The sequence below is a fragment of the Mustela lutreola genome, chromosome 13 (assembly GCF_030435805.1).
Source record: "Mustela lutreola isolate mMusLut2 chromosome 13, mMusLut2.pri, whole genome shotgun sequence".
Lineage (NCBI taxonomy): Eukaryota > Metazoa > Chordata > Mammalia > Carnivora > Mustelidae > Mustela > Mustela lutreola.
In genome coordinates, this window is record NC_081302.1 from 60,964,428 (window position 1) to 60,980,541 (window position 16,114).

The 16,114-nt window shown below is 39.1% G+C and overlaps 1 protein-coding gene across 6 annotated transcripts in view; it reads right to left on the reverse strand.

The window, feature by feature from the left end:
* RCBTB1 (RCC1 and BTB domain containing protein 1) overlaps positions 1–16,114 on the reverse strand; it is a 51,964-nt gene continuing 35,850 nt past the window's right edge. For 5 of the 6 annotated variants that reach the window (XM_059144426.1, XM_059144423.1, XM_059144421.1 and 2 more), the window contains 6 exons: positions 15,364–15,554; positions 13,284–13,410; positions 10,582–10,733; positions 9,931–10,061; positions 5,173–5,336; positions 2,195–2,332 (listed from right to left, as the gene is read on the reverse strand). In XM_059144426.1, the coding sequence (XP_059000409.1) occupies positions 2,326–2,332; positions 5,173–5,336; positions 9,931–10,061; positions 10,582–10,733; positions 13,284–13,410; positions 15,364–15,554 (772 nt within the window). In that variant the 3' untranslated portion in view covers positions 2,195–2,325. Of the gene's footprint in view, positions 2,333–5,172; positions 5,337–9,930; positions 10,062–10,581; positions 10,734–13,283; positions 13,411–15,363; positions 15,555–16,114 lie in introns of all 6 variants that reach the window. The other variant, XM_059144425.1, reaches the window with a different exon arrangement.

Consider the following 16,114-nt stretch of genomic DNA (forward strand, 5'->3'; position numbering starts at 1 on the left):
TCTTAACAGATTATTTATTAACATGTCATTCTAAACATTACATAAATACAGCCTATATACTAGAGTATCAAACATTGTTCCAGTAAGAATTTCAAGATTACATTTAGGGCTATCTTAAGAAATATGAATACTTTGGCTTTCATTATTACATCAGATGAAAAAAACAATTCAAAGAACAGTTTTCATTTCCTGCTACAATTAACAATAAAACCAAGTAGAAAAATAAGAGTGTATTAAAAAAAAAAGATACTCAAGTACTTTTCAAAGGACTTATTCCCATTTTCTTCACTACATACATACTCATACAAATTACTCAGTAATCTACTATGAGGAGTGGTTCTTCACCTATATAAGGAACTTCAGTAAATACTTGTTGAATGAGAGATCACTCTACGGAAATTTACCTACTACTTTAATTTGTGCTTTTTTTTAAATTTTTTTTCAAGTAAGAGCGTAAACATACTGAAGTTCTTGTTTGTCCAGATCATAAGCCTACAGAACAGTGATTGTTACAAACACTACCCATCATAGCTAATAATCAAATTAATGTGCATTTATCAACCTAGTAAGAAAAATTCTATCATGTTGCAGAACTAATTCTAATCTAATAATTGATTGGACTTCAATCACCTGCGACATGGTCAAGAAAAGGCTTGTCATTATCTCACTTATCAGTGAACTATCTTTGAGCCCTCACTCCCACCCAACCCCCACCCCCACATCGAAACATTGCTAAAAATAGCAGCTGCAGCATATCTTCCCCCTCCTGTTAATTCGGCTCTGAAAATGTATTTAGGCTCCAAGTTCAGATGAGGGAACCTCCAAGCAGGAAAGAATTCACTAGGGCACGCCCGCAAATGGAAATGAGTCCATGGGCCAGAGAGCAGAACGAAGCTTTGTTCTCACAGCAAGCTCAACGGACATACATGATAAAACCCAGAGATGAACACTCTTCCTCCCAAAATCACGTTTCATAAGCTGACCAAAACCAAACCAAACACAAAACCAAACTGAAAGACCCTTTTAAGTAGGATTTTTTCAGGAAAACCATAATTTTGATCCTTTTTTGAAGTTAAATTGTGCTAAATATTATACCTAACACAATTAAAAGCTGAAGAAGTCTAAAATGAAAGCCACTGAGATTACAAATAAGCGAATTTTGTGATACTCGGCCTGGAAAAAAGAGCTAAAACAAATTCCAAGAAGTCCCGCCAGAAAGGTGGTTTTAAGAACCACTTCTGAGTCTGATGTAGCAGATCTGATGATCTAGCTGCCATGATTTAGGAAGGCCAGAGTATACGAGCATGCCATTACTTTCCTCTTATGATGAGCATTTACAGGGGGAAATGATGGGGGAAGCAATTTTAACTTCAGTTCTCGGACTTTGTCTTAATAAAACAAAACACTGTTGGATAGTAGTGGAGATTCTAATTTATAAAATATTGACCTTTGTCCAAACAAAATTTCTTTCATGATCAAGTTTTCACAGGTAGTCCTAAATTACTACTCTTTCTGTGCTTAAGTCTTTAGAGAAGTCTTGGCCTAGAAGTTTATCTTTACATGATCAGCATCTCAATAGGGATAACTTATATTAAACAGATTACTATTTTTGAAACACCATGAAATTTAAAAAGGTCCTCAGTAGTGCAAATACAAAAGCCTCAAACTATCTTAACTATGCCTTCACAGTATGGCTACTGAAATAGCAACTAATGCAGCATTTCAAGGAGCCCCAAAGTCAGCATCTTTAATTCACGGTGGGGCCTCTATGACTATCCCACAATTCACAGACTGTCCCAATTCCTGGTGTCAAAGGGTTGTCAATATGTGAAACAGAAGAATTACCACAGATTTTCCCTTTCCAAGTTCATAAATTCCTCTAATCAGAAACAAAACAAAAAAACAACCAGCTGAACTTTCACCCCTTTCAAAATAATTCCAGCCAAATTAAGGTCACATTTAAAATCTACATTTCTGGAAACAAGAGTTGTTTAAAACGGGTTCAGGAAAGCTGTACATCCTTCATATATTCCTACACAGAGAACTGTGTCTCAGAAATGGGAAAAAAAAAAAAAAAAAAAAAACACACCTGATGGGTTTTTTACCTGCAAAATTACATCACCCGCAGAGCACAAAGGATGCACCATCGCCCATACCCCCGGGCACTCACAAAACCCAGCAGCCTTGGGCTTCAGTTCTTAAATGCTCCACATTTACTGGCTTTAGCAATGAATTCCTTTAGCAGAGGGCCATCCATTTGCCAAAATGCTGCAGTCTGTGTAACTTCTGTCAAATGATTGATGCAAAACTTAAAGCAGAATTCTTCTAAATCCTGGACACACACAACAAAAATAAAAACAAGAAGAGGCCTTTTTTTATTAACTTTGATCGAATTACTTCTATCCAAACCCTCATCCCAAATCTTTCACCCTCCCCTAGAAAAGATATTTGAGGCCAGAAACCTCAAACTACGCAAACAAGTGACCATAGGTAGGTCTCAGAAAAGCACACACTATTTAGCCAAAACATAGTGAAAGCAGTAATTCCACTACCTCAAGTCTGACTCTTCAAAACACACACCATTCACTCAGCCTATGGGCAACAGCTTCTGCAAGGCTACCACAGTCTCGTCCCACGCAGACTTCATCCTGAGCAGTTGAAAGCATACACCTAAAACTAGTACAATAATGCTGGCCTATTATTCTTCAATAATAATTAAAAACAAAGCTGAAAGCAACTTCAGTCCATCATATGTTTTACCACAGTCAAGAAGTCTGAAAAAAAGAATTAAGACTTAGCTTAAAGAAGGTTTTAAGAAACAAAAAAGTGATAAAGAGATGACTTCAAGAGACACATTAAAAAAGAAAAAAATTCCAAAGACCTTAAGTCCACTTTTATGCTCTCCTAGATAAAATGTCATCATTCTTAAAGCCATAAGGAATAATACACTGCAGTTCCCGGAAAACTAATTTCTCAGATGGTCAATCCGGAGAAGAATATTCACAGACTGGAGTTTTCAGTCAGACGAACGAAGTAACCAGCTACCGACACTCAGAAGGAAAGTAATACACACAAGTGGCAAACCGGAGCAACTTAAAAACCTATTTGCGCCAATGATAATACAGTCTTTCATCCGCAGCAAAATGGCTACTATGTTTGTTCCTTTAAACACTAGAACATATATTTAGTAAATCAGTTAGGCACTGGAATGTATACAAAGTCTAAATATATAACAGCAAATCACACCGAAAGCACTTATCACAAATACCTTGATTTTTTTTTTTTTTTTTAACTTTGCAAGCTGCACTGAAGGTCAATACTCAGGGTTCTATCAAACCAGGAACTCAACATTTAAACTGCAGTGTCTTGGTTTCAAGTTTCCAGATACTGTCAAATGAGAATTTCAGGCAGGGTGGGGAAGGGCACACACAAACACAGAGTCACATCCCTTTCTACTGGCTCAGTGCAGCGCCCTACAAACAAATGCTTCCTTCTTTTAAGGGTCCCTGAATGAGGTTCCTGTCAGTCATATCACCAGTAAGAGATAAACCATCTCTATGTGTATTAGTCAGTTGCTGCCAGAGTTTTGTTTTCTAGATAATTCACAATGCATTTAAAATATCAGCACAGTCTTTTCATCAGCGCTTTTTTATAAGAGAGTCCCCGTGGGCTGAAGTACAGGTAAATGTTCTGTGTATTATAATAAACTAAAATGTTAAACTATATGAGGCGCCTGGGTGGCTCAGTGGGTTAAAGCCTCTGCCTTTGGCTCAGGTCATGATCCCAGAGTCCTGGGATCGAGCCCCCCATCGCATCGCGCTCTCTGCTCCGCAGGGAGCCTGCTTTCCCCTCTCTCTGCCTGCCTCTCTGCTTACGTGTGATCTCTGTCAAATAAATAAATAAAATCTTTAAAAAAATAAAATAAAATAAAAAATAAAATGTTAAACTATATAAAACATTCCCTCTCACATTACTATTAAAGAGAAAGCCCTACTCCTGGTATTACAACCCAATGATTAAGAAACAGCTTTAGGGACTAAATTATATTCCACAAGGAGATAAAAGTCATTTTAATCTTATTTATCAAAAATAGAACACTAGTCGGGACGCCTGAGTGGCTCAGTTGGTTAAGCGGCTGCCTTCTGTTCAGGTCATGATCCCAGCGTCCTGGGATGGAGTCCCACATCAGGCTCCTTGCTCAGCAGGAAGCCTGCTTCTCCCTCTGACTCTGCCTGCCTCTCTGTCTGCCTGTGCTCGCTCTGACGGGGGGGGGGGGGGACACGGACGGACGACGGACGGGGGACGACGACCGACGACGACACTAGTGTTTCTACATATAATTTAGGAAGAAATAACAAGTCATAAGCTCAGAAAGTTCTTCAAACCATGCAATGTATCAGATGAGGATCTTTAAATACTAACTTTTAATCACATAATTTCAAATTCAAATTCAAATGCTGCACTAAATTCTGGCATTGTAAAACCTTATCAGTTCTGTGCCCACAAATCTGGAATTCAAGCTCTTTTGAGTACATGTGAAAAAATGAGTTTACCCAGTTTACTAATTATACAGAGATGATCTTGGGTATAAACTTTAAGAACTTTTATGTAGTACAGTATACAAAGGGTGCCTCTAATTTCAAATCACTGCATACATTTGTGAAACTAGCTCTATCAAACTGCCTTCCCTTCCCCTCCAACCAGTTTGAATTGGTTCAGTAACTTAGTATTCAAAAAATGTTCTGCAGTTTCAAACACTGAAAGTTGAACTAGAGAACCCTGAAAATTATCTAAATCTGGGTTATTGAAATAAGTGCCATTTAACTGCTGAATCCTGCTTAAGGCAGTTCTGTGGAAAAGGAAGCACTGAATGCACTTGGAAAGAGAAACTGTTTGCAAGTTCATTTGCATGAAGCAGAGAGGCATAGCAACGTAATTCACTCAACAGCCAATGCTCTGAGTCAGCTTGTCTTTGAGGTGTAAATGAGATATTTTCCTGGTTAATTCTTAAATATTTGAAGAACCTACATAATCTGTTTGCTCATTCTGCAAATGATCACATTTTCAATACCCCAAAAAGAAAATTCAACTCCTACCCAACTAATAAGGTAACTATAACAAGAGTGCCGGGCTTTATATCAAACATTTCCAAGAAGAACAAGAAGGCATCACCTGACCAGTAGATGAAAAAAGTTCATAACAGGGGTGCACCTGGGTGGCTCAGGCCATGATTCCAGGGTCCTGAGATAGAGCCCCACATCAGGCTCCCTGCTCAGCAGCAGGAAGCCTGCTTCTTCCTCTCCCGTTCCCCCTGGTTGTGTTCCCTCTTGCTGTGTCTGTCAAATAAATAAATAAAATCTTAAAAAAAAAAATTCATAACAGATTGGAGCATCTTCTTAAAGGCCCATGGAATACAGAAGTGGGAAAGGGTGCAAAATCAGGGGCTCTAAAACGATATTCTTGGTATTGCAGAAACTAAATCCCTTACTTATGACATTTTATGGTGAAATTATTATAAAGTGGTTCTAAGGCAAATGAGATAAAATACTAGATTTGTTGTAATCAGCAAGAAAGCTCAAAATATACTGCTATTCTGAAACAGTTTATAAATTCATTCCAAATTTTTTAAATTATTCCAATAACTTTTATATTCTGAAAATAATTTGTTTTTCCTTCCCACAGATTTTCTTTGTAACAAAGTAAAACACAGACAGTTGATGGTCTTAATATCCCCATTTTTAAAAATGCTACTGCAGCCTAAATGAACTTCACCAGTCCTAAATTCCCCAAAGCTAAAATAACTGAATGCTAAGAATTTTATTGAAGGCCACTTGGCCAGGGTGAGACACGTTGTGTATGGGTCACAAGCCAACCTTGAGACACATTCCAGATGGCAAAACTGTGAACCACACCTACTTCTGTCCAAACTTGTTGTTAAAGTAGTAACAAAACTCTAAAACTGTAAGTTCAGTATTTTATAATATATATCAGGTACAAAATATTCCAGATTAAAGGGGTCTTTGGTTTGGTTTTTTAGAATGTACTTAAATGTCTTACTACATATGACAAAATATAGAAAGGTACTTTGTCCCACTAACCAAAAAATATTTTATAGTCTACTGATGATGGAAAACTTTTAATTTCAGAAAGAAAAAAATGCTGACCATCAGCCTTTAGTACAAAAATTTTCAATACCAACATCCCAAACCAATTTTGGACTTAGATTCCTGGCCTTATTTTTATGACTTCCCAACAACAGCAAAATCTTAGGATGAAGTTGCTCACCAAGTAGGATTTTCTGGAAAGTGCTGTACTCTTGTTCCTAACTATTTCTCCTAATGTTCAAATATAAACAGAAAACAAAAATCTCCTGAAGACCGTATAAATAGAAACATTTCAAAATTCGTGTGATGAGCTATAGAACTATCTCGATACAGTGTTTCATTCACATCTTCTCCCTTGATGGCAATGTTCATTTGGGTTTGTACTAAAGGAATATGGAAGTGCTCCTGTGCCAAGTCGTTCCTCAGCTAAAACTTGGAGAAAGTTTGACAATGCACTCACAATGTGACAGCTCCACCACAAGCAGCTTACTTTAAAAAAAAACTTCCTGGGGCACCTGGATGGCTCAGTGGGTTAAGCCGCTGCCTTAGGCTCAGGTCATGATCTCAGGGTCCTGGGATCGAGTCCCGCATCGGGCTCTCTGCTCAGCAGGGAGCCTGCTTCCCCTCTCTCTCTCTGTCTGCCTCTCCATCTACTTGTGATTTCTCTCTATCAAATAAATGAATGGAATCTTTAAAAAAAAAAAAACAAAAAAAAAAAAACTTCCTAACTACTGAGTCAATATATTTTTGTTGCTTTTATGTGTGTATATTTGCTTGGACATTATCTTGTCAAATGGGGTACAGAGGAACTGCAGGAACTTACAGAAAAGAGAAAAAAATAGAAGAAGCCCATAGACTCCATCTTCCTAGCATCTGAACCATAGAATGAAGGAAAAGTCAGCTGGTCTCAAGTGGAGCTTCTGAAAGTCAGTCAATTTTCTGGCAGTTAATTTCCAATCTGACTTAATATAGAAGCTTCCCATCAACTAATAAACAAAGTGAGTGGGTTTTATTTTTATATTCTAAACACTTCATTTGGGGTTCCTGGGTGGCTTAGTCATTAAGTGTTTGCCTTTGGCTCAGGTCATGATCCCAGATCCTGGGATCAGCCCCACATCCGGCTCCCTGCTCAGCGGGGAGCCTGTTTTTCCCTCTCCCACTCCCTCTGCTTGTGTTCCCTCTCTCACTGTGTCTCTGTCAAATAAATAAATACAGTCTTTTAAAAAAAAAAAAAAAAGAAAGAAAGATAAAGAAACATTTTATTTACTTACTACATTCTACACCATTAAGAAAATATAATGTAAAAGTATATTAGTCAATTACAGAACTCCTATAAGAATCTTTAAAAAAAAAAAAATAGCCTAGAAAGAAAGAGGTGATTCTCATTTTTGTCTTCTATTTTCTAATTTTTCTACATTGAATATATAATATTTGTGGGGTTGGGGTTTTTTTTTGTTTGTTTGTTTTCTAAAAAGTACACCTTCGTGGTGAGGTATTTCAAATATATTTGTTCATTCATTTAATTCAACATACTTTTTTTTTTTTTTTTTATCAGAGAGAAAGAGAGAGCACAAGCAGGCAGAGTGGCAGGCAGAGGCAGAGAGAGAAACAGGCTTCCCACTGAGCAAAGAGCCCAATTCAGTACTCAATCCCAGGACAATGGAATCGTGACCTGAGCCGAAGGCAGCTTAACCAACTGAGCCACCTAGGTGCCCAATCAACATACACTCTTGAGTGCCAAACCAAATGCCCATACTGTGACAGACTCTAGGGAATCACATATATTTTCAGTCTCAAGGAAGGGACAGTATTTCATGTGTCTATACTTAGTATGAGAAAAACAAAAACTAGTAATAAAAAAAAAATTTCCAGGGGCACCTGGGTGGCTCAGTGGGTTGGAGCCTCTGCCTTCAGCTTGGGACAATATCCCAGGGTCCTGGGATCGAGTCCCACATCGGACTCTCTGCTCAGTGGGGAGCCTGCTTCCTCCTCTCTCTCTCCCTGCTTCTCTGCCTACTTGTGATCTCTGTCTGTCAAATAAATAGATAAAAATCTTAAAAAAAAAAAAATTTCCAGCTGGCATGGGTAGAAGCAGCACAAAGTGCTTTTCTGTGACCTTTGGGGGTAGGTTTTAGCTTAGTGAGAAAGAAATTTCTAGTACCTAGAGCTGAGATGTTTGCCTCTGCCCAGATGTTCTAACTGGCTTCAGTTAGCACTAGGAATAGGGAACTCATTAGCTGTGAAGGAGTAGGGGAGAGACACAGAGAAGATGTTAAAGTCAATTAAAAAGTAGACAGAACAAGCATCAACCAATTTAAAATTATATCACTGGGTAGAATGCAACCCAAAGAAATAGCACTTCCAATAAAGAAGTTCATGGTGCCACAGAAAAGGTAGAAAAAAATCTATACTTCCATTTCCTATTAGATATGATTTACTTTGATCATCATACCATCTGTTGCCAGACCACAGACCTAAGTAAGCTATTTGAACTTATTAAATATTTATAATCAAAACCTCAAATAAAAATAGGACACATTTTAAAAATACAAGACGTAATGATGCATTCTGACCCCTAAGTGTGATAAAGATGAAATCTGTCTTCCACCACACTGCCAAAGCCATGGTTATAGACCTCTGCGGGTATTTGGTAAATCCTGATACCAGGTTCTCTACCTGTCAAATGATGACAAATTACCTCTAAGAAGAGCTAACTGTGTCACTAAAGTGTATACTTTATTTTTTTTTTTTAAAGATTTATTTATTTATTTATTTGACAGAGAGATCACAAGTAGACAGAGAGGCAGGCAGAGAGAGAGAGAGAGAAGCAGGCTCCCTGATGAGCAGAGAGCCTGACGCGGGACTCGATCCCAGGACCCCGAGATCATGACCTGAGCCGAAGGCAGCGGCTTAACCCACTGAGCCACCCAGGCGCCCTAAAGTGTATACTTTAACTGGACATCTTAAACTCTCAGCGTACTGCTCTCTACCTTTATTCTCTATAAATTTATAAAACCAACCAGACCAGCCTTAAGTTCACTAATTATCCTTAATGCACCCTTCAGGTAGTGCCACATTCATTCAGTTCCACAAACATTTATTACCCAGTACCTACTATGTGCCAGGCACTACAGGGTACAGAGGTGAATAAGAACCAGTTTCTGCCTATGAACAGCTTACAGTCTGATGACACTTTGGTTCTTAACTTCAAGAAAACACACTAAATGCAAATTTCAAACTCCCCAAACCCCGTTCATTCATAGATTCTCTAGAGATCCATGAATCCTAGATTAAGAATTCAATCCAGTGCAAAATCAACCATTCACAACCAAACACACAAACAAAAAGAGCCCAGACTGAGTTCTTCACACATGAATGAGTTATAATTAGACAAAGATAGAATTTCAGAGCATACACAGATAGGAATCATACAGCATCTTTGGCTGAAAACAGGGTAGAGTTAGAGAGATAGCAAAGTGGGTTTTGAAAAATATATATATATATGCTGACCTTGAGAAACCCCCGAAACTACAATATGGCGTCAGTCCAACTGGGTAGGACACTTTCTATTTCGACCCACAGTAGAGCTGCTTGGACTTCAGTTAGTTTCTTTTCTTAGTTAAAAATGAAAGAAGAACAGCCATTTTTGAAACTATGAACACAGAATAAACAAGGCAGGCCAGCTTTCATTTTTTGAGGATCGGTCAGCTCATGGATTCCCTAAATAGAAGTGAAATTACTCCTTTTCCTTGTCTCATGCAAGAAAAGCAGGGGGCAGGCCATGGGGAGCCGGAGGAGGTGGTTTCTGGTTTTTATTTTATGTTACCTCTGCATCATATCTGACTGCAGCAGAGAACAGTGAAAAGGCATTCTCCACTGTAATTCCACGTTTGATAATGTGCTGACAAAGCTTTCTCAGTCGGTTTTCACAATAAGATGTGGCCAAGTCCAAAAGACCTAGAAGCAAAAAGTATGGAAAGCTTAATTAAGTTTACGATAATTTCCCATAATTTATAAACATACATAATTTATTTCAGTGAAAAGAGTTATGTGGATAAATCAACAGAAGTTTCTTAGTGAATAACACTCTAAATTTTATTAAATAAATCCTCTTTTTCACTCCCTACCTCCCCCACCCCCAAACAGACCTCTCCTCCACTCACTTTATGCATCTTCTTCTACAGTACAAAGGAAGGGGAATAAATAGAATTACCCCCTGATTTTACTTCTGAGATGAGATGTTATTTGCATTAGCAATGTATACTTCAGTATTAGTAGATGAAAATAAGTCCACAGTCATAAATAAATGTATCCATAATTATTAACCATCATTACTATACAACACTGTTTTTAAAGACATTTATCTTCAAATATTGTCTAAAACCAGTCAACCTGACCCTTTTTAAACTTCAGCACTGTAAGACCACAAGAGAGTTGTGTGACCATGTGGCTTGGCCTGTCCCGCGGGCTGAGGTACCTATAGCATCTTCCGGCGGCAGGTCCACTGTGTCTGTGTAGAGGTACTGGAGAAAGGCACGGTACACTGGGTAGGAAAACTGGTCTATTTCTATCACCTCCTTCATATCCTCATTCCAATAAGACTGGAACATGGACCGAAAGTGCTCACACCTAAAGAGAACACAGAAAATTACCTATGAAGTTGCTGCGGTCAGGTAAGTATTACAGGTCTCCTGAACTATTCCTATCCTTGGACCCACACACCCCAGGATCACGGATTTGCAGCTAGCAAAGGCTTCACATTCACCATCTGCATATTTCCTCTCTCATTTTTCGATGAGAATTATCAAATACTATGAATTATAAATGGAGCCTAGAAGTAAGGACCTAGCACTTCCAGTGTTCCACTGTCTCCATGTGGCAGACCTCATTCAGATCAAGCATTCTGCTCACGTGTTTTTCTTAAAAGTATTATAGAGAAATGCATTTTTAAACAATGAAATTAAAAGAAATTCAGAAATGATAGTTCAAATCTTTGACTATGTATCAGTATCATTCAAGTAATTTATTTGGTTTTTAATTTTCATGTAATCAGAATATCCTTAAAATGGTTTTAAATGCTAACTGGATTACATTTAGGCTGATTATTATCCCATTACCTTACATGATAATTTTTCTTCTTTTCTGACACATCTTCAAAATAGCCATTAGTCCTATTTTGTTCTTCTGCTTTGACCTGCTCCCTTTCAATCTTCCCAAGCCTGTTACTCACAAAATACATTCACTGGGAGAGTCACAGATTTCAAAAAAACGTCAGTGGGGCTTTTTATGTTGTACTTGCATGGAAAAAGCCACCTGTATGAGGAACTGATTTCTAAATACTGGGTTTTCTTAAGTATGTCATTTACTTCAGTTTTAAAAAGTCACCTTTTCAAATCCTTTTAAAATGAGATATGGTGTAAATAAACATAGATATTTTCAAAATCCATTCTCAACTAAAAATGGTTCCACATACATAAGACATTACTTCATCTGAGAAGTAAAGAGAAACAGTTGTCTAGGCAAGGAATGACAAATTAAATGTGACAATTAAATGAAAGGAACAGATGGTTGACCACAGGTTCATGGAAAGGAACATTTCTGGTTCACCTGTTAATACTGTGGTTCAGATATTTACTCTCAATAATAACTGGGGCACCTGAGTGGCTCAGTCATTAAGCGTCTGCCTTCGGCACAGGTCATGATCCCGGGGTCCTGGGATGGAGCCCCGCATCGGGCTCCCTGCTTAGCGGGAAGCCTGCTTCTCCCTCTCCCACTCCCGCTGCCTATGTTCCCTCTCTATCTCTGTCAAATAAATAAAATTTTAAAAAATTAAAAAAAAATAACTGACATATGGCTTTTGGGTTCCCTTAAAATGTGTTATTTTGTAAAAAGGTTTTCAACTAAATTTCAAAAGGGACTTATAAATGGCCACTATAACTCCCAACAGTCTCACTTCATGTGCCTCTTTTTCAGTAATGGCAGCCTCAGGGCCCAAGAGTCCAAACCGTTATTAATAAATACAATCCTGTCATCATCCACTCTCTCTAAAGGACATTCCTGTAATTGGGAATTAGATGTCCCTCAAGGTCAGAGGTTCACCACTCTTGACAGTGAGTTTTCTGCTTGAGGACAAAGAAATCTTTAAGTGTAAAAGAAGATAAACACACTTTTCACTAAAAATCTTCTGTATTTTTTTAAGCATGTAAATTTGTCAATGGAAATAAATATTCACCAGATCTTCATTTAAAACACAATACAGGGACGCCTGGGTGGCTCAGTTGGTTAAGCAGCTGCCTTCGGCTCAGGTCATGATCCCAGCGTCCTGGGATCGAGTCCCACATCGGGATCCTTGCTCCACAGGGAGCCTGCTTCTCCCTCTGACTCTGCCTTCCACTCTGTCTGCCTGTGCTCGCTCTCACTCGCTCTCTCTCTGACAAATAAATAAATAAAATCTTTAAAAATAAAATAAATAAATAAATAAATAAATAAAAAATAAAACACAATACAGACAGTGAGCCTGAACGGCTCAGTCAGACTCTGGATTTTGGCTTAGGGTCGTGGGATCAAGCCCCATGTCAACCAGGGTGGAGCCCCTTTGGGATTCTCTCTTCCTCTCCCTGCGCCCCTCTTCCCACCCTGGCTCAGAGCATGCTCGCTCTCTCTCTCTCTCTCTCTCTCTCTCTTTCAAAAAAAAGTGGGGGGAAACGTCAACACAATACAAATACTCACATTATCACATCATGCATTTTCTTTTCTTTTTAATTTATTTATTTATTTGACAGACAGAGACCACAAGAGGACAGAGAAGCGGGCAGAGAGAGAGGAGGAAGCAGGCTCCCTGCCGAGCAGAGAGTCTGATGCGAGGCTCGATGGGAGGCTCGATGCGAGGCTCAATCCCAGGACCCTGGAATCGTGACCTGAGCCAAAGGCAGAGGCTTTAACCCACTGAGCCACCCAGGCACCCCACATCATGCCTTTTCAAAAGGCAGGAGTGCATACTCACATCACATGCAAAACTCTTCAGTAATGCATGGATCCCATTCACAAAAATACTACGTTGTACCATTTCTCTCTACTGCCAAGGCTATTCCTAATCAGTCCCCATTTTGTGGGCTAACAGAAAAATGGAGATTGCAACAACAAAACGTTATTAATGTCTCTAAGTTAACACAAAAATACCTGATTTTCAAAACAGCCTTATGGACATGGATATATTTCCCATCAATTCGAAACTTCAGATCAGCAGTTTCTGGACTATCAAATTCTTTCTTCAGTGATTCAGCAACTGTTAAAAAGTCTTCATGTTCTGAAAGCAACAAACACATTATTAATACAACAGGCTCAGGAAATGTGCTAAAGATATGCAAGACTTCAAAAAAATAACCATTAGCATGATAAATAATTCCATAGATTTTTTTCAGGAGTTCATGCCTTATTTGACAAATCAATTTCACTGTATCAAAATAAGTACTTTGAGTCTTTAAACTACCAAAAATAGTAGTTGGAAAAGCCAATTACCAGTCTTACATACCAAGTCAGACATTGTATTTATTTATTTATTTAAAGATTTTATTTATTTGACAGACAGAGATCACAAGTCAGCAGAGAGGCAGGCAGAGAGAGGATGAAGCAGGCTCCCCACAGAGCAGATAGCCTGACGCGGGGCTCGATCATGACCCAGGTCCAAGGCAGAGGCTTTAACCCACTGAGCCACCCAGGCGCCCCAAGTCAGACATTTTAAAACGTATATTTTGGGGCTGCCTGGGTGGCTCAGTCAGTTAAGCATCTGCTTTCGGCTCAGCTCATGATCTCAGGGTCCTGGCATTGAATCCCACAACAGACTGCCTCTCCCACTTCCTCTGCTTTGCTCACTCTTGCTTTCTCTTAAATAAATCTTTGAAATGTGTATTTTTTAAAAGAATAAAAAGTTAAAGGCAGTCTACGATTATATAAATACTTAAAACTTTGGTTGCTCTCTTCACAGACTAAGAATTTATCAATTTTCCCTGACTGAAACACCAAGAACATCTTTGCTCTGCTTTGGGGTAGTTTCAAGGAGCTAGTAAATTCAACTGAAGTTGTGCCAAGAAAGAACTTTAGCGGTAAAGTGGGTAACGCCATGCAGTCATGTTCTTATACAAAGAAACCCTGCTTCCTAGGTTTGTGGAATCTCAACATCCCCTCTTAATCCTAAAGATTAATGTACAAACAATAATCCTTACCTACTATCTAAAAACAGAGTAAACTGACTTAGTAACCATGTATACTCAAAGGGAACAGTTTCACAAAAAGCTGATCACACTGCCTGATAAGAACTGCTGGAATGATTATTTGTAAGTCTAACTGTGACCTCACGAAGAAAAAGTAAAGGCACTTGTACAAATTAGGTAACACTTTCCTGTGCAGTCTATGCATGGACAAAGGAAAACAAGTAGAAGGCTAATAGGAAAACAAAAAGAGCTCCAGAGATCACAGGCAATGAATGCACCTAATGATGAGACAGCCACGCTAGCTGTCTGACACACCTGATGACACAAGGTTACTCAAACAAAGATCTGCACACAAATACTTCTAACAGCACTAGTCACAACAGTCGAAGGTAGAAACAAACCAAATATCTGTCAAGAGATGCACGGAAAAACAAAGTTTGGTCTATACGTACAATGAAATTTCATCCAGCCATACAAATGAAGAACTAATGTGTACTACAACACAGGGGAGCCTCAAAAACATTAAGTAAAAAAAGCTAGACCCAAAAGGTCACACATGTATGAGTCCCTTTATAGGAAATATCCAGAATAGGTAAATCCTTAGAAAGTAAAAGCAAAGATGTGACTGCCAGGGATGGGGGAAGAGAGAATGGGGAGTGACTGCACAACAGGCACAGGGGTTTCGTTTCATTCAGGGAAATGAAAATACTTCAGAACTCGATATAAATGGCAGTCGCACAGCACTGTGGCTGTACTGAATGCCTCTGAACTGTACACTTTCAAATGGTTAACTTCATGGACGTAAACCTCACCTCAGTTAAAATGAAAGCACTGAATGGGAGAAGACAGTAAGTCCCTATAATATTTTATAACATACAAATAAATTTTATTATGCAAATCTATTTTGAGGAAAGGAATTACAGCTATTGGAGAATAAAACATTCTAGGACCTGAAAGAGCCCACAAACAGCAACTACAGAAACAGAAATAGAGTGGTCAGCTGCTAGCACGGCTCTTCCCCGGGTGGAAGGAGCCCTGAGCTTTCTCACCCACGGACAGGAGGCGCCACGAGACAGCAGGCGTGGCAAAGCAGGCGAACACGTCGTCGGTGCAGGAGAAGTGGGTGAGGTGGGGCAGGATCACTGACTGGCCCCGGCACTGGCCCCACATGTACACGTGCCCGCCCTGGGTCTTGGCTGCCGACGTGTGTGCAGAGTGGCAGGCCGCGATCTCTACGACCCTGGAAAGTTTTAAGAAAAATATATGTCATTTCTTTATCACAGAAGCCGAGAGCACACCACACAAGGTAGATAAAGGGGTCATGCTGACAGCACCACAAAAAACAGCCCAGGATTGAAGGATATTAGTTATCAGGTCATAAGAACACAACTGAAAGGTCACAACAAGAGTACTGTGCTTTTCCCTTGCTTGTTGCCCCACTTCTCATCCTAACCTCATTCTGAATTAGGATAAATAACAATCACTATTGAGGACAACTTGGAAAAAGGGACTAGAAACTAAAGTAGATGAGGAAAGGAGACAGAGGCAAAACGTCCTGACATTTCCGGGGCACTTAGACAGTAGCCAAAAAAAAAAAAAAAAAGTGTCTTCAAAATACCATTTCCTTGATACAACTTATTCTCTCAACCCCTAAATAAGCACTGGCCTCAGGGTAATGGACTCTGAAAATCCTAATCCAAATGGACATCAAGCCAGACTTAGATTTCTCAGTATGCTTCTTAGACAAGGTCCTACAATCTGAAGACAACCCTCTAAAACTTAGTGGGTAAGGACTCATAA